Genomic DNA, 26,495 nt, shown 5'->3' on the forward strand with positions numbered 1-26,495 from the left:
GACGAGGACTCTGGTCCTCACCAAACACTGACCTTGATGCCATCACACCATCCCTTTGGGACTTTCTCTCTCTCTCTCTCCAGTACTTTCCCTGACCTATGTATGGATTTCTAGTGAAGGGTTGCAGAGTAGAGAACAAATCCCTGGGTCTAACTATACTTTTTCTTCTTGCAACATTGGGTCAATCAAGATCTAGTTCCCACCAGGCAGTGGCACCTCTCTATCAGTAGAGAAGAGAGCTACCCTAGACTACTAATGTCTTTTGTCTGGGGGAGGGACAAGAAGAAGATGAGGAAACATTCCACAGTATGTTCATGCCCCACGTGATGGTAATCCAAACACCCATCAACAATCAGAGTCAAATAACATCTGGGAATGGGTTCCCCAGGGAAAGCCCAAAGAGAAAAGAGAAAATGTTCTGCATTTGTCACCACAGCTTTAAGTGGTTTACCTTGTTTTCACCTTGGGAAGGTCACGTCTATGGAGATCACAAAAGTAAGTCTTGTTACTATCAAAACATACAATGGAACTTACTTAGGGGAGAATTAAGGTCTACTCTAGCAGGGACAGTAAAAGAAAATAAATAATTCTGTGTGTAAACCCAATCATGTGTACATACACACTCTCCAGGCTATAAAAGGCGACATCACTACAATGAAATAATAAACCAACAACAGTTAAGGGCTCCAAGACAAATGTAGGATCATTCAGAAAAAGAGGAAGACCGTCACCAGCCTTCTCAAAGTCTTAGAAAGCCTTACTACAGTCAGATTTTCTTTCTCTTAAGCTTTCAGCAAATATATCTGTTTAGCGTAAAACAATCCAAAGATACGTTGTGTTATTCAATTTCATACATTCTTGCTCTCAAACCATTTTAATACTAATCCACTCTATAACCAAATGATTGATCCCATATCAATAGAAAACTAAGTCTTTTCCTCCAAAAGAGATAGGTGATCATTTTGTACAAATTTCCATCAGGAGCATGATCTTTGCATTGAAAAAAAAAAAGTGTTTGGAACTTACATCTTGACCTTGATTGGTTCTCTGGAATGCCCATGTAAATGTAAATGTTGCATTCTTGAATATGATGTGGGTATAAGCTTGCTTTTCTTTGGTTCCACCCCATGATTCCACCACATTGGTACTTTTTCTATTAATATCCTAATATATAGTAGAAAATATAAACAAAAAAGCACAAACTCAGGATTAATATACAGGTGTATACATTACAAATATGTCATTACAAAAACCCCTGGAGGGACAATGAATATTTATCTGCAGAACACATCATCCTAGAACTCTCAAAACCTCTCTCCAAGTCTACACAAGCACTTACCAGCTTAGTAACTACAATTTTTCAAACACATTGTCAATATAACCTGAAAGAAGTCTCAAATTTTAGTACATTTAATGGTGTGTGTGTGTGTGTGTGTGTGTGCATGTGTCTGTGTGCAGGTGACTCTAGCTTAGGAAATACACTTCCGGAGTGCCTGGGTGGCTCAGTCTGTAAAGTGTCTGCCTTCAGCTCATGTCATGATCCTGGGGTCCTGAGATCAAGTCCTGCATCGGGCTCCCTGCTCTATGAGTGAGAGGGGAAGCCTCTCTGTTTTTTATTTCCCCTGTTTGTGTTCTCTCTCAGTCAAATAAATAAATAAAATACAAAAAGAAAGAAAGAAAGACACTTCAAAGGGAAAACAAATTCCTCCAATTTCTCACAGTAAACTTCTCACAGAAGAGCAAGGCTTTCCATGTTTGCCTTTTTCCTTGAGAGAGTCTGCTAGGCAGCTCTTACACAGGAGTTCTAAGTTCCCCTTGAACGACACTTGCAACTTGCAGGCTTCTCCAAGTGTTTATTAACCAGAATGTTATTTTAAGTCCAAAGAATCTTATTCTGCTGCTTAAACTTGAATTCCAAAGGAATATGTGTAATATTTTATTTCTGATTTCCTTAGCTAAATTCAATATTTAGAATATCCTACAAATGTGTGACATTCTAACCAAAATGCTGTCATTAAGACGATTAGCAAACAAATATAGTAAGTGAACCAAATAATGTAATGCACAACTAACTAATTTGAAGTGAAAATCAAAGCCAGCCTTGAATTTTCTAATTAGTGGTCCCTACAGAAACCCTACTAGATGACTTAGAAATTCGGATGGGCTTCTGTTACATTATCCGGGATGTTGACCATATGGTGGCATGAGCTCAAGATATGTCTGTTTCTTTCTATGATATAAACATAGGAGTCAAACATTATAAAGTAATCAAATATGCTGTAAAGAGATGTGTCTTGAGTTCACACCACAGACAGGAATAACAGAATGTGCTTGTCATACATTACAGAATTCTCCACGTTACCAAATGACCAAACCACCATACATGCCGCTTCCTAAAAGGAGCTCAGAATACACAGACAGTTCTCTGTTAAAACATCATCTTTCTACATGTTTATTCCAATAATTAATGAAATTTATTGCATTACCACAAATAATATCATCTTACCTTTGTAAAAGGTTTGGAAAACCTGCATGGTTTTGAGAGCATTTCTATACACTATTTAATTGACATCACAAAAAATCCTGTGAGAAAACTGAATCAAACAGAGAGGAAAGAAAACTAACAGATTCTTCTATGAGCCAAAAACTCTAAAACTGATTTACAAAAATAAATAGCTATGATTCCTACCCTCAGGAGTGCTCGGTTAAGTGGGAGAGACAAAAACATCAATACAGTCACATAATTAAAACAGAGTTTTCTCAAAGAGTTTTTGGAGCACACTGGAGAGAACGGCTAATTTCACTTAAAGGACTAAGAGAAAGCTTCCCAGAAGAGGTGAAGTTTGAGCCCCCCTTGAATTATGAATGGGAGTTCACCAGACAAAGGAGCAAAAGGAAGAGAGCCATTCTGGTTCAGAGTGCCAAGTATGAGAACTGAAGTACAGAGAGGCCCTCAAACAAATTCAGGTTGCCTGAAGAGGTGTGAGTAGTAATGGTGGACTTGGTAAAAAGAGGCTGGGCAAAGAGGACAAAAACCCAAACTGAGCCATGCTAAGAAATTTTAAGTGCATTCAGAGGCTGTTGGCACTCAAACCTTCATTGATGTTAGAACCACCCTTGTGGCTGGCTAGAACACAGATATCTGGGCCCATCGCCAGAGCTTCTCATTAAGACCAGGAGAGGCCTGAGAAATCTATATTTCTAACAAATTCCCAGGTGATGCTGGTTCAGCGCCCACACTTTAATCGCCACTGCCATAGGCAGTAACCAACTAGCAAGGGGAAGGAGGCGATTCGTTGTGGAGGTCTCCATTACTGTTTTGATGTTTATAAAGAACATTTTGACAGCAGCATATATGAGAGAATGGAGAGAAAAAGAATACAGATGGCTACTGAGAAATAGTGGGAGTCAGGACCTCAGTAATGGCACTGACGGTGAAAAAGAATGAACAGATTAAAGAAATACGGAGGCAGAGCTGGGAATTGAATTATTGCTTATTTGTAGTGTATTAAATGGATGTTTTGGGGCATCCAGGTGGCTCAGTGGGTTAAGGCCTCTGTCTTCGGCTCAGGTCATGGTCCTAGGGTCCTGGGATCGAGCCCCATGTTGGGCTCTCTGCTCAGTGGGGAGCCTGCTTCCTCCTCTCTCTCTCTCTCTCTCTCTCTCTGCCTGCCCTTCTGCCTACTTGTGATCTCTGTCAAATAAATGAATAAAATCTTATAAAAAATAAATAAATGGATGTGTTGAAGATTATTCATGATCTTCTTTTACCACAACAAAGTCCTTTTTTTTTTTTTTTTAAAGAAGAAAACAGCCTGCCTTCCCTTAAGCTGGAAGTAATCACAAATATTAAAATCTTCATCTAATTTGTATGTCACAGAGGAAACTGTTAATAGATTGCCAACTAGCTACTAAAAGACTTGGGAGAAAAGCAGAAACAATGTCTTTGAAGTCACTACTTACAGTGTTAAAATCTTAGCTAACAACATCGTAATACCCACAAAAGGTCTTAATAAATTTTTTGTTGCTTCTTTTCTCAAGCTAAGAGTTGATATGTATAGGCCATCTAGAAAAAATGGGGCAGAAGTATGACATGCACATAGTAAGTCCTTTGTCTACATTTATTAATTTAACAGTGAAGAGTTTCCTTATAGAGGTTTTTCCTTCCTAGTGATGTGAACCACAGAATGGTTATCAGAGGAGAGTTTTCATTGTGCTGATGGCATATCTTTATGAAGGAGTTTTTACCAGATTTCCATCAGTCACCCGAGCCCCCTTGCTCAGTCCTCCCCATGAGGAACACAAGCTTTCTTTGTGGGCTGCACTGCACATTCTTTAGTGACTTCTTTAGATATTTTTTAACTTTCTGCAAGGACCTAAGAATGGGAAGAAAAATGGGATTCTTATCCCAGCTTGCATGAATGAATTGGCACTTGAAAGACAATGCCAAGCTTAGAAACCTGCCTTTGAAAGCCTCTCTTTCACTTACCACCATGAAGTATAGAACACAGTCAGCCGAACAGAGGGTCTCAAAGACAAATGTTATTCTTCCCAGTTCAGAACCCATGGCTCCAGTCATAGACGTTGGTGGCCTATTTGACAGATTAAAATTATAATATTTATTGTATATTCTAAATATAATATGACACAAAACTAAGTCATGTTCTCCATTAAGCTGAAAGCAATGCTCTTCTCTTCCCCTAATCAATGGCTCCCCACAGCCACTTCTTCCCTGCTCCATCTCGGTGTCCCCAGACCATCCCAGTAAGGAGCTTACACAACAACGGTAATATGCTTGAATCTCCTGATACAACTATTACCATTCATCCTAAAGCAAGAAAAATATGCCTATCGGGAAATGTCAACATGGAGAACCAAAGCAAAAAAGAATTTAAACAGTTATAACAGACTACTTTACAGATAAAACTGAGAAAAAATAAATTTATAAACCAAAAATACTCCCACAAACAACAACTTGAGAAAATTTCTTCATTAAGCATCCAATAATCATGGTTATTGTAACATTTGGATAGAATTATTGTTAAAAACTTTCATCTTCATCTAAACATACAACTAATGGTTACAGTTTCTCAATCACCAATTCTACAGATATTCTTAAATGTAATATATTATCCTACAACAGTTCATTATTTGCTAAGACCATCACAACATAAGTATGTTTTATGAAAGCATCTATTTCTATAGGGAAACAGGCATTAGGATTCTTACAGAAAGGAATCAGAATTGGTTTTCCTTACTTAAATCCTGGGATATGCAAGTTTAAGATCAGGTAATCATTATCTGAACCTCCAGCTCCACTCTGGATATGATCTCCAGCCACCTCCCAACCTGGAAATGAGATAAGGTATCTTTATCAGGAAAAATCCCATTGATTTCCAACAATCTTTTTAAATAAGGTAAAAAAATAAAAAAGACTATTAGTGTTTATGTTCAAAGTTAGAAATACTCTGTGTTGATCTTCTACTTAGAGGATCTGTCCATTACAGTGAGTAGGCTGTTGAAGTACCCTATTATTGTATTATTATCAATGTGTTTAATTCTGTTATTAATTGGTTTCTATAATTGGCTGCTCCCAAGTTAGGCACATAAATATTTATAATTGTTAGATCTTGTTGGATAGACCCTTTAAGTATAATATAGTGTCCTTCTTCATTCCTTACTATGGTCTTTGGTTTGAAATCTAATTTGAATGATTTAAGGACTGCTACCCCAGCTTTCCTTTGATGTCCATTAGCATGATAAATATTTCCCCTCCCCGCCTCACTTTCAATCTGTAAGTGTCTGTAGGTTTAAAATGAGTCTCTTGCAGACAGCATAGGGATGGGTCTTGCTTTTTTAATCTACCTGATACCTGTATCTTTTGAATAGGGCATTGAGCCCATTTACATTCAGAGTTAACTATTGAAATGTAAGAGTTTAGTGCCATTGTATTACCTGTAAAGACCCCATTTCTGTAGGTTATCTCTGTTTCTTTCTGGTCTGTATTACTAATGGGCTCTCTCTTCACTTACAGGATCCCCTGTCATATTTCTTGCAGGGCTGGTTTAGTGATCACAGAGTCTTTTAGCTTCTGTTTGTCCTGGAAGCTCCCTACCTCTCCTTCCATTTTGAATGGAAGGAGATATGCTGCTGGATAAAGTATTCTTGGCTGCATGTTTTTCTCATTTAGTACCCTGAATATAACATGCCAGCCCTTTCTGGTCTTCCAGGTCTCTGTGGATAGATCTGCTGTCGGTTTAATGTTCCTCCCCCTGTAGGTTAAAGAGTTCTCTTGAGCTGCTTTCAGGATTTTCTCTTTACCTCTGAAATTTGCAAGCTTCTCTATTATATGCTGGGGTGTTGGACTATTTTTATTGATTTTGAGGGATGGGTTCTCGCTACCTCAGACTTGAATGCCTGTTTCCTTCCCCAGATTAGGGATATTCTCAGCTATGATTTGCTCAAATATACCTTCTATCCCTCTCTCCTTCTTCTTCCCCTGGGACCTCAGTAATTTTAATATTATTTTGCATTTTGGTATTACTGATTTCTCAAATCCTCACCTCATGGTCCATTAGTTGTTTTTCTCTCTTTTCCTCAGCTTCCTTTCTTTCCATCATCTTATCTTCTATGTCATTGACTCTCTTCTGCCTCATTTACCCTACCTGTTAGAGCATCCATTTTAGACGGCATCTCAGTTAAAGCATTTTTAATTTTGGCCTGATGAGATTTTATTTCTGCACTAAGAGATTCTCTAGTGTCTTTTCTGTTTTGTTCAAGCCCACCTAGTAACTTTATAATTATTATCCTGAATTCCAGCTCTGGCATTTTATGTATATCCATATTGATTAGATCTGTGGCAGAGAGTATTACCTCAAGTTCTTTCTTTTCTTGTGAATTCTTCCTTCTAGTCATTTTGCTCAGAGAAGAATGGATGAACAAGAAAATAAAATCAAAAGTATCAACCATGACCCAAGCAAAATACACACTAGACAAATCTGAAGAGATCAGAAACCAAAAAAAAAAAAAAAAAAGGAAAAAAAAGGGGGGGGGTAAAAGGAGAGAATAAAATCTCCCAGATTGACAAAACAGGTGGTTCACTTGGTCCTAAGTATATTTTGGTCTGTTTGTTAGAAGACACTAAATCCTAAAATTGTAAAGAAAACAAAACATATATATGTATGTATGTATGTATGCATATATATATATATATATAATTGAATACAGTGAAAGGAAGCCAAAAATGAAGAACATATTTATAAATGTAAAAGCAAAAGTTTAAAAAAAACTTAAAAACAAAGAGTTGATAAAATAAGAAACTAGCTGAAAAGGAAAAAGACAAAAAGGAAAATTTAAAACTGAAAGACAAAAGAATCATGAGAAAAAAAAAACCCTCAAATTCTACATACTATTTTCCCCTAGCACTGGAGTTTTGGAGTTCTTTGTGCTCTTTGTATTCTCCTGATGTTCCAGCTGGTCTTCTGTGGGAGGGGCCTACTGCATTGACTCTCAGATGTCTTTGCCTGGGTGAAGTTACACCAACCCTTGCCAGGGAGCCAGGGTCAGTGCAAGCTGCTCCGGATTGCTCTATGTGGCTTTTGCTCCCTGAAGGCTTTCTGTCCCACTTTAGAGAATGAAAATAAAAATGGCAGCGCCCTGATCACCAGCCCCAGAGCTGAAAGACTGGGACCCCTCCTCTTTAGTAAACCCTCAGGGAATATCATTCTTCACTCTTGTGTGTGCCAAACTCCAAAAAAGACTGCATCTCACACCTGCACCTATCCTCAGGGGAGGAGAGAGAGAGGAGAGAGGGGAGGGAGCAGGGCCCCACAGGGAGAGCTGTTGCTGGATCATTCTGCACCCTTGCACCCTGCCCCGGGGGAAGGAGGAGGTTGCCATGTTCTGTCTTTTGCAGGGCACCCTGTTGCCATGGTTTGTGGTTTATGGAAAACACAACTGAAAGCCCACTTGCAGGCTTGCTGACCATAGCCAGTTTCCCCACTCTAGTGCTTGGGAACTTTGTCAGCTCAGACACCCCCGTTCTTTCTGTGACCTCAGGGACCCTGAGACCACACTGTCCCACCTAGGACTTTGCCCAGCTTCATGACCTGAGCACCTTTCAGGCAGGAGTGTCTCTCCCCGGAGCAGAATTATAAAAGTTCCAATTCTGCACGCTGGGACTATATTTTCAGGAGCTGGCTTTTAGGGGCTCCTTCCCTCCTACCCCTACCCATGGTTTATCTTCCAATACATCACCTCAGATTCATGTCTCTGCTCCTCCTGCCTTGCAAAAAGCGGTTACTTTTCTATTTGTAGAATTCCAGGAATTCTTTTCTTACATCTCAGATTGAATTCATAGATTGATTTGATAGATATCTAGCTAAATTCAAGGGACCAGATGAAATGAGATCCCCCAGGCTTCTACTATCTTGCCTCATCCCCTCCAAAGTTAGAAATACTCCAAAAGAATTCCCTATGTTTACACTGCAGTTGTAAATTGCATGCAGAGACAGACTCCTAATATCAATAAAGACATTCCATATGATTCCTCAGGAAGAATCAAGTAATGCATATTTTTGCACAGAATCTATTTAAGGGAAACCTAATAACAGTTTTCTCAATTCAGCTTTTTTAAAACTAAAATAGATAGTCTTTATCTTTTCTAATAAACTGAAATGGAAAATCTTAGTCGTCTAATAACCAACAGAAACTAGAAATTTCAAATTACTTAAAGAAGAAGATTTTGGGGTCCAGAGTTCTTTCTTATAGTTTGCTGTCTTGCTGGTCCCTAATTTACAACTACTATTCTGCATTCATTCACTTAATCACCCGAGAGGCCTTCATGGACTGCCAAGAACCATGAGAAGCACTAGGGTTAGGAAGACAAGGCTGCGTCTCCCCTCACTGAGGGTCAGTAACCTATAAGAAGGAGAAGCATATGCTAACAATTGACAAGAGAATGGGGAGACAGAGCTGCAAATAGAAGGTGATGGGAGATCTGTCCTCTGCATAGAAATAATCAACATACCACAGGCTGAAATGGCCACATTAAATGAGGAAAGGAGAAACATCTCCCATGTACCATTATTTATTTGTTTTCAGAAATCATATTATAAATTATAAAATTCTGAAACCACAGAAAAATTTTAAGATGAAGACTACACTTACTTTTAACCCCATCACCCAGAATAAAACCACTGCTTATATTTTGAGTAGTTTCCTTTCATTATCTTTGGATGTATAGGTTTTTACATCTTTGAGATTGTGTTGTTGATAACATTTAGTGTCATGGCTTTATATGTTAACATTATTGCATAAGCATTTTTATGCATAAATACTTCACCAACATATTCATGACTGAATTAATAGTGTGTCATGTAGACGGATATAATTAATATCCATTATTTACCAATCACACTAACGGACTTACCTCCTTTGACCACACACCCAATTTAACCATTTGGATTGTTTTTACCTCTTAGGTGCTATAAATGACACTGTAATAATAAACTTATTTTGGGTAAAGTTTTTCTGTATTTTTTTTAGAAAAGAATCTCAGTGAAAGAATTACTAGGTAAAATAGATATATTTTTAAACCAATGTTTTGTGCTGTTATGGTGATTTGAAAAACAATGTGAATCAAGGAGGAATATTTGTTAAATATGGAAAAACTAAACAAAAAAATATGAAGCAATTCATACTTCCCTGTAACTTCCCACTTCCAAGTGAGAGCCTCCTAACATTTCAATGTATTTCTTTTCCATCTTTTTTTAGTGCGCACTTTAACATACCTTAGATTTTAATGGATACTCTATTTTCTGGTTTTTTTATTTAGCACTATCTTCTGAATTTTTTCTCATTAGTATTATTTTGAAAATATTTTCCCATTAAAAAACCTTACTACATCTAATTTTAATGATTTAACAATAGGTTCCATGATTACATAATTTAAATTAATCATATCCCATTGTTGAAAATCTAGTTTGCTTCCTCTTAATTAGCACTAAAGTTAACATATTTTTCCATAATTTCTTTCTTTACATCTTTACATTGTTACCCAGGTATAAATTCCAAGAAATGGAATAAATGGGTTGAAGAAGAACATTCAAAATTCTTGAAACACTGTCAAATTGTTTTCCAAATGACTGCCCTTTTAAATGTTTGCATAATATTTCTTCTATCAATACAGCATAACTTTCATAAACATAATATTCTGCTGGATACTTAGACTATTTCAACTTCTGTTATTACAGATAATGCTCACTGAACATCTTCATGCATAAACAGTAACTTGTCTCCAACTATGGGTAACTTTAAGGCAAACTTGCAATACATGAAGATGTACTTCTGTGTATCTGGTCTGCAACTATGTACAATTCAGACTGAGAAGACATGAATCTCCAAGTACTCCAAGTCACACAAGTCAAGCTAGCCAAAGCACATCCACCTGAACCCGTGACTGGGTGATCCCCTCATGACACAGGCTATTCCTGGGCCTCTTACTTTGGTCCCCATTCTTGTCAGTGCTATTCCTCTCAAAGCTGTATACTGAACTGTCCGGGCATAAAAATACACATCACATTTTATCTTCATTTTTGTATTATATTTTTCACATGACTATTTGTTATTCTTTTTTTTTTTTCTAAGATTTTATTTATTTATTTGTCAGAGAGAGAGGGAGAGAGAGCGAGCACAGGCAGACAGAGAGGCAGGCAGAGGCAGAGGGAGAAGCAGGCTCCCTGCCGAGCAAGGAGCCCGATGCGGGACGCGATCCCAGGACGCTGGGATCATGACCTGAGCTGAAGGCAGCTGCTTAACCAACTGAGCCACCCAGGCGTCCCGACTATTTGTTATTCTAATATCACACACTAATAGTGAAGAGATGTCTATTTTTCAAATTAACAATTAAACATTTCTGAAAACTATCAAAAATGTACATTTTAGCCTCTAAGTAAAGGAGGAAGCAAGTGGCTACCATTGAGTATTATCATGAGAGTTAGACCAAATTCTCCAAAAGATCAAGTAAAAGTTCCACATAATCTTTACTAGTAAGTGAATACACACACGTGCACACACGCGCGCACACACACACACCACAATCGATGCTTTCATGAGTTCTTTCAATTCCCTGGCCTTCCCAATCTTATTTTTCCTCCATAAGTCTTAACTTCTTCAACTTAGAATTCAATCATGGGATCTTTTAGGAACATAAACCCTCATGGTCAAGTAATTACTACTGTATTTTTTCTTCTTCTCCTTTAGGATAACTTCCTAGAAGTGGAAGTATTCAAGGACCTAGTATTTTTCAATCTTCGTTTTCATGTGTTCACCTCACTTCCTACATCCCCAGTATACTTATTTCAGATAGGTACTGACTTAAAACAGAAGCAATTTAAAAGAATTTTTTAAAACAACAAAATGTAATATGGAGAAAAAGTGTTCTCATTAAAATTGCTAATAAGACGATGAAAGTAAAAGGATGCATTTTGGTATAAAACCTTAGTATTTGTGAACAGCTACTCCTAGCATTAAGTTCAAAAATACACGTATAGGGGTGCCTGGGTGGCTCAGTGAGTTAAAGCCTCTGCCTTCGGCTCAGGTCATGATCTCAGGGTCCTGGGATCAAGCCCCATATCGGGCTCTCAGCTCGATGGGGAGCCTGCTTCCCCGCCCTCCTGCCTGCCTCTCTGCCTATTTGTGATCTCTGTCTGTAAATAAATAAATAAAATCTCTTTAAAAAAGAAAAAATACACATATAGATACTGTCACTCATTGAACCAGGAAATACTGCAGAAAACTAAGTGTTAGCCTCTCTCGGGTCTTAAAATATTGAAACAAATAAAATTCAGCCACAATCTTATAAAACTCTGTCACATTTTCAAGTTTTCAATAAGTAGGGCTTACATATATTTTGTACACACAATCATAGATTTCACAGGGAAAAGGACTTAGCTGACCTCACCTCTCAATACAGCTCAGTCCTGAGCCAGACTCAATGCTGACAGAAATGCTGTCATTCTGTTCTTCGAAATGGCAAGTGACATGGATTTCATTACATCCCTTGGTGAGCTACTCTAAATACATTTATAACCATAAATGGTGAGCCTGAATATCTACTTCAAAGTTGACTCCAAAAAAATGCAAAATAGTTCATACTGTTACATAGAAGTCAACTGGTTGTGACACCCCGTTCACCATTTCCACGTGAGGGCTGGAAGGCAGTCAAGTAGCCAATGGACAGGAATGAAGTTCCTCATACCCACGCTTGGTATGTTTTTAGAGAGCTGGGCCCAAGAGCCTCTATGACCCAATATGTCCGGGAGGCCGATTCTGAACTCACCGTTCATTCCATCGCACTTTGAATTCCCAACATTGAAGCAGGAAGTTTTCATGTTGCCAGGAAGGACATTCCACCATTTATATTCAAATCCAAGCGCAGGCTCCATTCCTGCTGGACACGGCCTACATTCTATGAGAGACAGGTGAAGGAGATAATTACAGTTAAATTGCATCTGGACATCTTCCTCTTTCTCTGTTCTAAATACTACTAAACTTTAATTAGCAGAGAGGAATGCAGGAAGGAGAGATAGTAGAATTTATCCAACACACTTGCATTAATCATGTCATTACAAATGTTCACTGAGCAAACACTCTTGATACCAGAGTACTTTAGACACATTTTTACATAACCTGTTCAAGGAATACATGCTAGATATTATTACTCACAATTTTAAGGGTGGGAAAATTGAGGTTCAAAAGATTTAAGGAACTTGGATTAATCACACTAATGGCTGCCTGTTGTATGTGGATTCAAAACCAAGTTAATCAGACTCTTAAGTCCCTCTTATGCTATCTATCAAAGGCTCTGGGTAGTAAGCAGATGGCATGGCTATTATTCAAGAGAGATGACCACAACTGAAATACATTGTAATTTTTGTCTATCAAAATTAAAACAAACTCTGCAGCACTTCCTATATTATTTGATAAGCACTAACATTTTCTCAACTGTACATCATGAAAAATTAAGAGACTATCTTCACTGCCATATGTTCAAAACAAGTAATTTTTTTGCTATTACTATAGCACAAAACATAATTTATGATTCCAAAGCTGAATTAGAAGAGGCTATAATTTATACTTGCATAAATTATCACTGGAAAAAGAGTGCCTATCCTTATTCACACCACTCACTGGAAAAAGAGTGCCTATCCTTAACACTTAATATGGTGGAATGTTTTTTTAAGATTTAATTTTAAGATTTTATTTATTTGAGATTTTATTTTATTTATTTATTTGAGATTTTATTTTAAGATTTTATTTATTTGAGAGAGAGAGAGGGAGAGCATGAGTGGGGGAGGGAGGAACCAGGTTGGGCAGAGGGAGAGGGAGAAGCAGATTCCCTGCTGAGCAAGGATCCCGATGCTGGACTTGATCCCAGGACCTTGAGATCATGACCTGAGCTGAAGGCAGATGCTTAACAAAGTGAGCCCACCCAGGCCTCCCTATGGTGGAATGTTTTTATCAACATTCAAAGGCAGAGTGAGTCATCCAGTGAAGAGGGTATTACACATATTACACAAAATGCCTAGAAAAAACTATCCTTGTGGTATGTTAAAGAAGGCACTGCCACCTCACAATTCATTATGATATTTCTCAACTCTTCTTCAGTCTCTGTGAGGTAAGTATGTTTTATAAATAAGTCTTATGTAAAAGCAATGAAGAACAATGTTACAATAGTCCAGCAAGATTATTTCGCTAAAGATCCAACTGGCATCCTACCCTTTGTTCCATCCGAAAATGTTCCAGGAGGGCAGGGATGGCAAGATGACGATCCATTGTTATAAAATCCAGGGTTGCAAGGGGGACAGTCCTTCTTCTCTCCAGAAGGGGGCAACCTAATAGCATCTGTGAGATCCTCCCGGCAGATTTTGGGCTCTATCCACTTGTACATAATTTGTGTCTGCGGGGGGGAAAAAAAAGCTTGCAGGTCATATAAGATGCTTTATTTGCTTTAACTTTTCAGTAATAAAAACATTAAACAGAAAGCCTAGGAAAAGTCAAATAGTGAAAGAACAGAAGGGCCAGGTGAAAAGAATCTAAACCATTCGTAACAGAATGAGATAAAAAGAAAAAAGCTTTGGTTGGGAGAATGGCCGTTACTTCCACATGTTTTACTATGAGCTACAGGTGGGCCTTACAGCATCCATCAGCACATTCATCATCATCAAATTCCACTTCAAAGTATAGATACGGGATTATAACATAATCCCATAATCTCATTCTCACAGCCACTCACGCACTGTATTCCTTAATGACATAGGCGTCTGGGCAGACTGCCTTTTCCGTTTGGAGACCGTCAGTATTCTCTTCCTCTCCCTCACCCACAGCACCTACCACCATGCCTCGCACAATCTGATCACAAAAGAAAAGGTACGTTTTTAAAAAGACAATGTCTAGCTTCACATTTCAATCCTGCATTTCACAAATACATGTGGTTGCTCTCTGAATATTTTCTAATAACCTGATGTTAAACCACAAGAACCATAGCTAAAATATTTCTAATTTTGGGACCTGTTGCAAGTCCTTCTACCATCAGAATTAAGACAACCTCTACTTTAAAAGACAGAAGTCTTTTAAACCTTATCTTCTCATTCTCTCTCACATATACACACACCCCTATGTGACACAAAATACACAAGATCGCTATAACTCAGCCAAACCCAGAAAGTTGCAATTATAAAATTACTCTTTGTGAAAACAGAAAAATTAAATGGTTTAGCCATTTCACAAAGAAAATCAATATGCTCAGTAAAAATAAGAAGGTATTTTAAATGCAAAGGGAAAAACTATAGTTTTTAACTATAGTTTTCATAACTATGGTTTTTAAAATGAGACTCCATTTCCTTCACTAGGCGTATAATCTAATGAAAGAATGTTTTCTCCTCTAAAACAACTTGCAATAGTAAGTCTAATACTGAAGATGGAGAAACAAAATTAAAGGCAGTTCTTTATAGCTATTTTCAATTAATAGGAAATTAAATATAGCACACCCTTTAGACCACTCAATTTTATTCTCAGGTATTCTCTTATGAAAGAGCAAATTACCTTATCTGAAGAAGGATACTTAAGGAAATGGTTTAAAAGGTAGATGTCTCAACAGAATTATAAATAACATATTTTTTCCTTTTATAACTCTCTTTCTACATTCATTTTATGGCCCACATTATGATACAGTTCAACCAGTCACTGCACCCAACTGCCTCTCTACCCATCTGTAAAATGATGCCGCTCCTGCTAAGGCTTCCTCAACAGCTTGAAAAAAAAAAAATTACCTAGATCCTGTATCCATAAGGGGTTCTCAATTCCTCTGTAAAAGGGTGTACAAAATTCAGAGAATCTAAGCAAATAAAATATTATTATATCTGGGGGATTGTCTTTCTAAAACTCCAGCTTAGCAAGTAGAGAGAACAAGTTTCCCACCCACGGAAGTCACAGATTTACTGATTTATTTTGACATGAATTAAAATCACAGTGTATTAGGTGTGAGCTATTGCACTGTTGAAAATAGGCAGTTCCTGCATGGGAGTGGGGGTGGCGCTGAGGCTGAGCACGCGCACTGATCCTGGGGGCACCCCTTGCGTGCCTCTCCACCACTGTGGGAAGTCGTTATTATTGTCCTCAAGTTTATAAATGAGGAAGTTGTGGGTAAGAGCTGTTGAACAACTTGCCCAAGAATTAGGCAAAACTCATAAAGAGTGACGTAACACTCAAGAAGGGTCAGTTCAGTTAGGGTAAAAATAGTAAAATAAGGAAATATATATATATATATATTTTTTAAAGATTTTATTTATTTATTTGACAGAGAGAGATCACAAGTAGGCAGAGAGGCAGGCGGAGAGAGAGAGAAGCAGGCTCCCTGCTGAGCAGAGAGCCCGACGAGGGACTCGATCCCAGGACCCTGAGATCATGACCCGAGCCGAAGGCAGCGGCTTAACCCACTGAACCACCCAGGCGCCCCAGGAAATATATTTTTGACAAGTCAGCTGACCACATGATTCTGAATCCAAGCACAGTAAATGTTTAAAAATTAGAAAATGTGCGCCACCTTTAAATATTTAAACAGTGAGAAGCCAAATTTCAAATGCTCTACAGCAAAAGTTGCATTTATGAGACCTCTTGATTTACATGGCAGGTTGAGTCTATGCCTCTCTTTCTACTGGGGACAGATGCTATCAAGTGGAGTTGGCTGGGGAAAGATAATAATATAAATGATATTTAGCGCCAGATGGCTATATATATTTATATATAATATAAATGATATTAGCGCCAGATGGCTCACAGTGCAGGTGAAAAACCAATAATCAACTCATTCTTTGGCAAGTCGAGATAAAATAATGAAATATTTTATTAAACCAAAAAACCCTAATAGAGCAAAATCTATCAGATTGCGAGTAAGATTAGAGAAAACCTATAGAGTCTGAGTATTTTATATTAAGTATGAATAAAATATATTTTAGAGAAACACATGTAGGTATCAATTCTCATGTCAAAAAAAAATACAGGACTGGGAAGACTAAAATTTAGACAAATTTTGAGAATGTATCTGTCCATGGCTGCCAGCTTTCTTGCTTGAAATGTCCCTACACATCTATAGACTGGCTGAATTCATCAGAATCAAATGACATGTGCTTTACAGTCTACCAACTGCCACTCCAGCCTGCTGCCTTACAGTCTATAATGTTCTGACTTGTATGTGGGCTATTGCCTTCCTGACTTTCCCAATCCTTGATCTTTTCCAGAAACAAGACACTAGGCCCTCATGATTTGTCTCTTTGATGGGCCCACACCATCCTGCCAAGTTGCGTCCATTCCCTCCCTCAAAGCCATGTTCAACGTCCAAAGCGCTCGAAGACTCTCCTCAGCTCGACCGTCTATGTATCAGCATCCACTTGGATTCCTTTTCTATGAAGGTTCTACTGTTTTCTCTTTTCCCTTGTGGTTACATCCTTGTTCCCTCCCTAACTGCATCAAAGCCCCTCTTCTTCCTCTATGTAGAAGACAGTGTGGGGATGGAACATGGTCCTGGAGACTGTAGCCAGGGCCTTAGGCAAGGAAATGTTCTAACATTAGATGCAGGCAAAAATATTGAAAACACTGAACAGAGGCTTTAAAAGGATACCGTGTGTAATATGACAATTCAATCTCAATAAAGCTGTTTTTAAAAATAATTTAAGGAAGACTATCATGAAATTTTAATTTCTACAAATTTGAACTCCCTAATCACTGAGAAACGCCATGGTCTTTCCCCATCATCGTAATTCAGAAACAGTTCCCAATTACATTTGACTTACTTAATCTGCGTATGAAGAAAGGCTGTTCTAAGAGCTATATCCCTTTATACCAGACCTTTTTTTTCTAAGATTTTATTTATTTGACACAGAGAGAGAGGAATCACAAGTAGGCAGAGAGGCAGGCAGAGAGAGAGGGGGAAGCAGGCTCTGATGCAGGACTCGATCCCAGGACCCTGAGATCATGACCTGAGCCAAAGGCAGAGGTTTAACCCACTATACCCAGTGTGCCCCTATATCTGACTTTTTAATGTCCTCGACACCTTAACTTTGCTATGTAATTCACAAGTACTGCATAAGAGACATTGAACATTTGAAATAACTTGTAATAGAGAAGTTCATTAAAGGACAAAGAAAGTACTAGACATATTCCATCAATTTCCTAGCCTCAGGGATGACTAAGTCGTCGAGTCAAATGTCCCCTCTCCAGGCTTCCTTCTAGAACATCCTGCCCTGGCAGGCACCCTTCTAGCCTTGGCTGCAAGTTTGCTCTTTGACAAAACATTCTGTTCCAGAAGTGGGCAGCTCTGCTTGTTTGAACATCATTATGCACCAATGGAATTTACCTTCTAAAATTTCACCCAAATTCTCCCTTATGGAATAATACAGAAAAGTCTGCTTCCTCTTTTCTGTGATTTCCTATCAAATGCTTCAGCTTACTACTTAGGAAGATCTTATTAAGCACGTATTGTGTATAGAAGAAAACACCGTGGGCAATTTAAATATTGACAAGACAATATGTTCTGAAGGAGGTTCCAGTCAAATAGTGACAAGATGGGTTCACAAAGTGCTAGAATATAAAAAAAGAAAATATGTGAAGAAGACGCAAAAGCACTGGATTTGGAAGCAGACACAATTAGGGTTAGAATTCCAGTCTAAAGACTTACGGCTATGGCTACCTATAAACTTCCAGAAATTCCTTAACCTCATTAAGCCTCAGTTCTCTCGTCTAAAAACTGGGTATAATAATGTCTAAATTGCACGGCTTTTGAAAAAAAGAATTAGAGGCCATGTCTGCATACACAAGCACACACACAGTGAGGGTGCACGTAATTACGTAAGTGACTGATGCTTCTGCTACTGATACCGTCACTACTATTTCCGTAATTATGGTCACCATCATCACTTCGAAGAGAAACATGAAATGTCATGTATATTCACAGAGAAGAGATCAAATCTCTTTGGGACAAGTAGAACCTGTAAGAAATATGATCCAAATTCTTCCATCCCGTGGTCTTTTCTCTAACCTGAAAAAAAATTACCAGCAACTTCAACCATATTTCATATCAAATAGTTTAATATCCTGGTCTCTCTTCTCTAAATTCTGCCCAGTCTGTCAAAATTTTCTCAAGCCCTCTGCCAAGGACAAAACACAATTCTCTAAATATGTTTACATTCACTCACTAACTTTCTCATTCATTAATTTATTCAAAAGATGCTTCATTACCTTCTGTGTTCTGGGTACTCTACTAAGCTGACAGATTTTTTTTTTAAAAAGTGATTAAGAATGTGTTTCTATCTACAGGAAGCTGAGAGCCTGGTCATCTTTACAAGAACTGTATTTGCAACAATGATCTGATACCAAAACCCCAGCAAACCTATGACCACTCTGAAAATATCAGGAGAGGCGTGCAAAAAATTCTGTGGGAATTCCCAGCATCAAGACAACCTTGGCAGATCTATTCATGTTTTTTAAGAGTAGGCAAGTTCTGGGAACCAGCACAGAATCACTCTCTTTTTACTGTGGTAACCATCTTTTCCCCTTTAGGAAATGATTTGTGTGACATTGACAGGAATAAGGAGTTAACATAGTCTGGCAGCCCAGCCGTAGGGCTCAGCTGGTGAATGAAGCTGTTGAACCAGAGTATCCCACACCACTGGAAGAATGGTTGGGGGCTGGGGAGATGGGTAACAAGGCGATAGGTATTAAGGACGGCGGATGTTGGGATGAGCACTGGGTGTCATATGCAACTAATGAATCGATGAACACTACATCAGAAACTAATGATGTACTATATGCTGGCTAATTGAACATAATAATAATAAAAATAATAATTTTTATTTGTCTACAGTCAGGACAGGGGAGGGAATTACTTTTCTCCCTGAAATAAAAGATAGATAGATAAATGTATGTATGTATGTATGTATGTATGCATGTTATTACTTCTATGGAGTTCTCATACCCAAAATAAATAAAAGCTTAAGCCTTGTCTATACATGGCAGATGCCCTGACAAAACTGCCTTATCCCTCTAACTTCTGTGAGCAGATCTAAGACAACCTTTGTGGATATGATAAACAAATGAGCAACTTGTTTTTTAGCCTTGAACCCTCTTAATTAAAGATAAGTATCCTTTGTACTCTTGGGAGGTTTTTTCCCTCTTTAAATGTCTGTTGCATTGGGGCTCCTTGGTGGCTCAGTGGGTTAGACTTCTGCTTTCGTTTCAGGTCATGATCTCCGGGTCTTGGGATCGAGCCCCACATCGGGCTTTCCGCTCAGTAGGGAGCCTGCTTCTCTCTCTCTCTCTCTCTGCCTACTTGTGATCTCTCTCTGTCAAATAAATAAAATCTTTTAAAATCAATCAATCAATCTCTGTTGTATTGTTTTACTTGGTAAGACAGGTTCTAAAGCTTAGATTCTCTTCAAAATATTTTTGGCAAGTTAGTTTTTTCTCTTTTCTAAATACTTCTATATCTGACACTTTGACACAAATAAATGTTGACTTTGCTAATTTGAGCTCAATGTGCTAGCACACTGGAGTCTCTCTAAATTTTACTTCTGTCATTCTGCCCAGCGTTATTGCTCTACAACTTAACATACTTATTCCCAATATCCTCAAGCAAGGTGAGGATTTTTAAATCAAATATTGATTGTACTCATATGTCCTCATATTCTTTTCAGTATGACTTAGGATATGCATAATTATGTTATTGAATTTATATTCTTGTAACAAATACATGATACCAACTACACTACTAGTTAATATCCACTACATTCAACTAATATCAACTATATATCCATTTATTAAGTCAAACATTATTAAGTCAAACATTCTACATATAGTTTCTCAATTAGACATATATCCTCTTAACTATATCATTTAGTCCACAGTTCTCTATCTTAGCCGTACAGAGATCATGAGAGGCTCTATCAAATATGGTGCTAACATCAAAAGATGCCTTCTCTTGATGACTATGTGGCCATTAACAAGGTCAAAATTTTTTTTAGGATTTTAAAAGCATTAATTTAAAATTTTAAGATTTTTAAAAGCAGGGGAAGCAGCAGGCAGAGGAAGAAGCAGACTCCCCCGCTGAACAAGGAGCCCGATGCAGAGCTCAATCCCAGGACTGTGGGATCATGACTTCAGCTGAAGGTAGATGCTTAACTGACTGAGCCACCCAGGCTCCCCAAGGTCAAGATTTTTTTTAGCTCAAATGTCAAGCACTGAATCTGTGCATGTGTATGCATCCATATGAGTGTATCTCATTTTATGTAGAAAGAGGGCTCTGCACATTTTGAAAACATACTCAAAAATTTCAAGGTGACTCACCACTACAAAACCTCTTCATTCTAGCATGAGTCTATGCCATTAGATACAGCTAATGCCACCCCCTCGACACCCCCACAGTCCAGTCACACTCATACCCTACTAGCTCTTCAGCTATACCATGCTCCTTCCCACATCAGATCATCACCATCCTGCTCCTTTCCCAGAAAAGCTCTTCTTCCACACCTTGGCCAAGAGTTCACACAGTTCTGAAGCCTTCCCAGGCTGGGTCTGATCCCCATAACACTCGAGACTTCTCTGCTGTGGCACTAATCTAGAGCTGGAAATAATTTCTTTTCTTTTGACAGACCATCTCTTCCTCTGAAATCCAGACCCCTTGTTCTCAAATTGGTGAGATCCTAGAGCAGCAGAATCAGAATTAGCTGGGAACTTCTGAGCAATATCAATTCTCAGGTCCTGTCCCAGATCTACTGAAACAGAAAAATGGGGACAGGAATCTCCATGGGAGTCTGCTGCAAACAAAAAATTGGCAACTTCCGCTCTAGCCTCCATGAAGACACTTGCCTTCTTCTTCTGCCTCTCCTTGGTTCTGCTCTCATCACCTAGTACTCTGTAACATAACCAGTGCTCAAGGAAGACTCACTGAATAAATGAATGAGTGAGTAGAAACCCCGCAATCTTCATGATGTTAATGAGAGTCTCTCAACCAGGATTAGAAGGGTTTCTGTTACTAATTAAAATACCTCTGAAAAAATGTTCCCTATAGGAGGGGAAGCAATCAAATACCTGAGCTTCAAATGAGCAGAGAAACCTGTACCAGTCCTGTGGCATATACATGATTATGTTCAAAGTCTGTCAACCTCAGTAGCTGCTTCCCTTGAGGATGCTCTCCAAGCAAGGGGAAAATAACATCAAAGAGAGGATGACAGGACAAAAGGAGCCACAGTCATTGAATGACCTGAAAACATCACTGAGCCACCAGCAAATCATCAGGCTGTGCCAAGCAAGAATAAAATATCTTTTTAAAAGAGGAAACCAGAACACATGAAAAGGTTGAAACCAACAGAAACAGAAAAAAGATTAAAATTCCCATCTATAATCTACATTTCTCTACTGTATCAGTTAATTAAGCTTCTATTGGTTTTTTTTTAAACTCCTGAAGCTAGACACATCTCTCTTGAAAAAAGTCTTAAATCACTTTTTAAAGAATCACTGAATTGATGGAGAGCAAGTGCAATTTGTTCTATACTGAGAACGTGTTCAGAGTTCACCTAGACTCAACAGGAAAACGTAGTTTGTGTGTACATGTGAACACAACATGCCTGTGGGTGCTTACGTGTACACAGGGATGTGTGTGTGTGTGTGTGTGTGTGCATTCTGTACATTCTACATTTAATGCATAGTTTTACTCCCTTTAGGCCCAGGTGAACTAAATTTTATCACACTACTCACAGATGTAATAAACTACTTATAGACAAAATAAAAATAGGACTTCTGAATATTTTTGCCACAGCAAAGACAAGAACCATTTGTATATTAGATCTCATTCATTTAAGCTTCAGTGATGCTGAATTAGTGATCAGTATAGAGAATAAAAAAAATTCAATTTTCCCTACTTATTAATAAAACAAGTTTAACTTAAAGAAGTTTAGGTAAAGAACTGTAACTCATCTTAGTGGCTCTCTGCATGTATTTTATAAATGGAAATAATCCTTCCTTGGCCATTATTATAGGACCATTGATATCTTACTTCAAAACTCCTTCTAATTTAATGACTGTTTGAGTTACTGTTTTTATTAAAAATAATACATATACTTCTAATTATTAAAATTTTCCACTAATTTAAACTGTCCTTCCTCTGAATTATTCTAAGTAGAATTATTCTGAGTAAGTAATGGCTCTCCTACAAATACTAGAATGAGCTTGGTCTTAAGTACTCAAAAGACAATTCCTAAAAATAATTTGAGGACTAAAGATGAGATTAATAATCACACAAATATAAAAAGTATAGCTTAGAACTGAAGGATACAAAATGAAGAAAAGAAAAGCAATACTGACATGTACATATCTCCAAACTAGGTCAAGAAATTAAATGCCATGATATAAAAGATGTAAACGCAAGGAGAGAGTGCTGCATTCCAGCCACTTTTTTTTAAGATTTTATTTATTCCTTTGAGAGAAAGAGACAGAAAGGAAGAGCGTGAGTGGAGAGGGGCAGGGGGAGAAGGGGAAAGAACCTGAAGCAAACTGCTAGGAGCACAGAGTCAGGCGCTCGGGGCTCGATCCCACAACCTGAGATCATGACCTGAGCAGAAACCCGAGTCCAGGGCTTAACCGACTGGGCAACTCAGATGCCCTAGCAGCCACTTGAATCTCAGTTTCTTTACTGACATACACTTTACAGGCTCACTGTAAGACAGAAAATGCCACATCAACCGCAGGGCAGGGTTCGTGTGTGCATTTTTCCTCTGGCAAAGTGCCATCTGTATGGTAATTACTCTGCATTTTCTAAACACAATTACACCGGCATCGGCCATAACTGAATTTGCCTATGGCTGCATGGCTCTTACTGATCAAACCGACTGAGGAAACAAATAATTAAAGAGAAGTTTCAGGATATTTCCATCCTGTGAGTCACAGTACACATTTTAGGGCTGTGCTTCTCCTGATCCAATTATTTTTGAAAAAAAAAAAAAAATTAAGTGTCGCGCCTGGGTGGCTCAGTCATTAAGCGTCTGCCTTTGGCTCAGATCGTGCATGATCCCAGGGTCCTGGGATCGAGCCCCACACCCTGCTCAGTGGGAAGCCTGTTTCTCCCTCTGCCACTCCCCCTGTTTGTGTTCCCTCTTACACTGTGTCTGTCTCTCTGCATCAGATAAATAAATAAAAAGTGTTAAAAATAGCAGTCCTTTAGGGGCACTTGCTCTATGACAGACATGATGCCAGGACCCGCAGCCGGAGGGTGTCTTACGTTCTCAGCACAGCTTTGTGAAGTAAGACATGATATGAGCCCCATTTTACAGATGAAAAAGCAGACTTGGAGCAAATAAGTGGCCCACAGCACTAATAAGTACTAGTGTAAAATCAAAGCGGGGCAGCAGGATTGAGAATCTACATTCTTAAATTTCCTCTGTCCTACTTACAAACATGTGTTATAAATCAACTCATTTAAGTGTCTCAGGAACAAACTGCTGCTCCAATTGGGAAGAGGGTTGTATTACTAGGGAATGCAGTCGATGAACACAGCTTGTACCTTTCCTTCCTCATCACACGGAGTATGGATCTGGAAATAGTCTTTTGTGGTGCAGGGAGGTCGTTCCACACACTGGCTGGATCCTTCCTCTGCAACACAGAAACGCATTTCAGAAATGAGTCATTTATGTTGTGATTCTCGAAAAAGGCAAAAAATCAAAACAAACAAAAAAACCCAGACAACTAAAAATTTAAAATAATCTTACACCAGATGAATTTAGGAAGAACTAGCTAGGCCTCAGAAAAATAAAAGCCTGCATTTACCCTAGAGCAACAAATGTTCCCATAATACACAAGAAACATCATAATTTTTTCCAATAAGACATTTGATTTTTTCCATTATCATTGAACATTGTAAATTTGAAATAAATGGAAATTTTCCAAACACACGTCTATGCCAGCCAATCATGTAAAATTACATTATGATTTTTTTTAGATTAGTATACATATAACCAAAGCACGGGGAGAAATAGATCCCTGTGGGGTGTGGAACAGAAAAAGTGATAAATGGAAACTCACTCACAAAGGGGTAAGAAGAAGTCGTATATTCTCCATTCAATACTGATTCCCTTCAACACTTGGTTTCTGACACACTCTTCCCACCCCATTTGGTCTGTGACTTCTGGCTAAACACACTACACTCTCAACAAACATAAATTTAGAGAGAGAAGAACAAATAGCATAAGCTGGCAAAGCCTGGTCTTACCCGAAAACTGGGAGTGCTCGTCACACTTGATGCATTCTTTGGCTCCTTTCTCAGAGTAGGTGTTTCTGGGACAGATTTGGCAGTTGAACGAACCTGGTTTGTTGCTGAATGTGCCCGGCTTGCACGGGAAGCATTCTGACGTGTATGCCACCCCTGTGTGGTAATGAAAAACAGAGCATGGGAGGGAGGACCCACCAACAACACCCACATCAGCGCCTTCGTGCTGCTTCTATCACAAGTGAGAGAAACGGTAGTAGTCAGCCAGGATCCTTTATCCCATCCACTCAACCCCAAGGAAGCACTTACTGTGTGCAAAACACTGGGATAGATTAAACATCCTAAGGAGAGCAAACACTTAAACAAGAGGGTGAGATGTGACAGAAATATACAAAATTATAAACTGAGTAGTCAAAAGACAACTCTGCTCCCTCTGACCTAGCCGACCCTGGCCCAAACAGCCTTTTCCTCTGGTTTGTAATTCCAGCCTTTGCCAGCAGATGTCCCTATGACTAATGAGTTAGCGTCACAGGAACCAGTACAGAACGTAGTAAAATATAAGCCATTAATAAAGGAGAATGACTGGTTTAATTAAAAGTAGCCCTAATTGAGAATGAACCTTTCCATGGTTTATTGGCTGCTCTCCTGGGCCAGCAAATGCCTGGATGGTTCAGAGAGGCAAAAGAGGTTCAGGAGACAGAAAGTTTATTTTATTTCTTTTTCTGTGGCTTTTACAGTGACCTGGGTGGGCTCAATGTCTGGTACAATAGACATTTCTTGAATAAGGAATAGTGTTTTATTAACAAGGATCCTTTTATTTTATGTAGAGACACTGGAAATTGTATCATGCTTTTTTTTTTTCACACAGATTCAATTAATTTAGTTTAAGTGTACAAAAAAAAAAAAAGCCAGTCAACTTGCCAAAGTTAACACCAGGATCACTAGACATGTACAATGCCTAATGTATTAATTCCTGCCCCATAAACCCTTGAGCCACCCAAACCGACAATTTAATCAGTGTTTTAACAAGCTCCAATTTCTGATATATGACTACTAAAAAAAATTGCTGTGAAATACCTTCAATTGTGATATTTTTTACCAAAACTGGCTTGACTGCCTTAGAACCCATAAGGATGCCAGTGGTTCTCCAGTAAAGTATGTTGGTGCCTGATTTCAACATTACCTGTAAAGAGGAACACAAGGCAGTTGGGTCAGATAAACCACGCTACTTCAATCATACTTCAAAGCTAATTCCTTATATACTTTTCAAGGTGTTATCATGAAACACCATTAATTAGGAACCTATGAACTTAAATCTATTGTTAGTTCATATATAAGCTCTGCTGTAGTCATATTTCCTTAAAAAAAAAAAGCTCGACAATAAAAAAGTATAGCAATAAAGAAAGAAAAGGAAATTCTTTAAGCCTAAATAAAAAGATAAAATGATTTTTAAACCATGTGCATGAAGTTTTGGTTTGTATTTAAAAGGAATTCATTCCAGAGAGTGAAAAGGCACTCAATCCAATCACGTATTTATGGACTGCCACTATTCATAAGTAGATCTCTGGGCTCTGAAAACAAAAAGGCAACAGAATAAGTTTGCTTCCTTCTAAAATTTTTTAATAAACTATACCGCAACAGCAACCAGAGATAAATAGGGCTTTATAAAATAACATGATTTAAA

General features: G+C 38.3%; 1 protein-coding gene across 1 annotated transcript in view; it reads right to left on the minus strand.

Moving 5' to 3' along the window:
* ELAPOR2 (endosome-lysosome associated apoptosis and autophagy regulator family member 2) overlaps positions 1-26,495 on the minus strand; it is an 86,773-nt gene that overhangs the window by 35,461 nt on the left and 24,817 nt on the right. Inside the window, exons 5-12 of the mRNA XM_044245932.1 lie at positions 25,889-25,994; positions 24,815-24,967; positions 24,110-24,198; positions 13,780-13,960; positions 12,341-12,469; positions 5,259-5,349; positions 4,490-4,592; positions 1,027-1,164 (exon numbers count right to left, since the gene is read on the minus strand). Coding sequence (XP_044101867.1) covers positions 1,027-1,164; positions 4,490-4,592; positions 5,259-5,349; positions 12,341-12,469; positions 13,780-13,960; positions 24,110-24,198; positions 24,815-24,967; positions 25,889-25,994 — 990 coding nt within the window. The remainder of the gene's footprint in view (positions 1-1,026; positions 1,165-4,489; positions 4,593-5,258; positions 5,350-12,340; positions 12,470-13,779; positions 13,961-24,109; positions 24,199-24,814; positions 24,968-25,888; positions 25,995-26,495) is intronic.

This window comes from Neovison vison, chromosome 4, assembly GCF_020171115.1.
Source record: "Neovison vison isolate M4711 chromosome 4, ASM_NN_V1, whole genome shotgun sequence".
Classification (NCBI taxonomy): Eukaryota; Metazoa; Chordata; class Mammalia; order Carnivora; family Mustelidae; genus Neogale; species Neogale vison.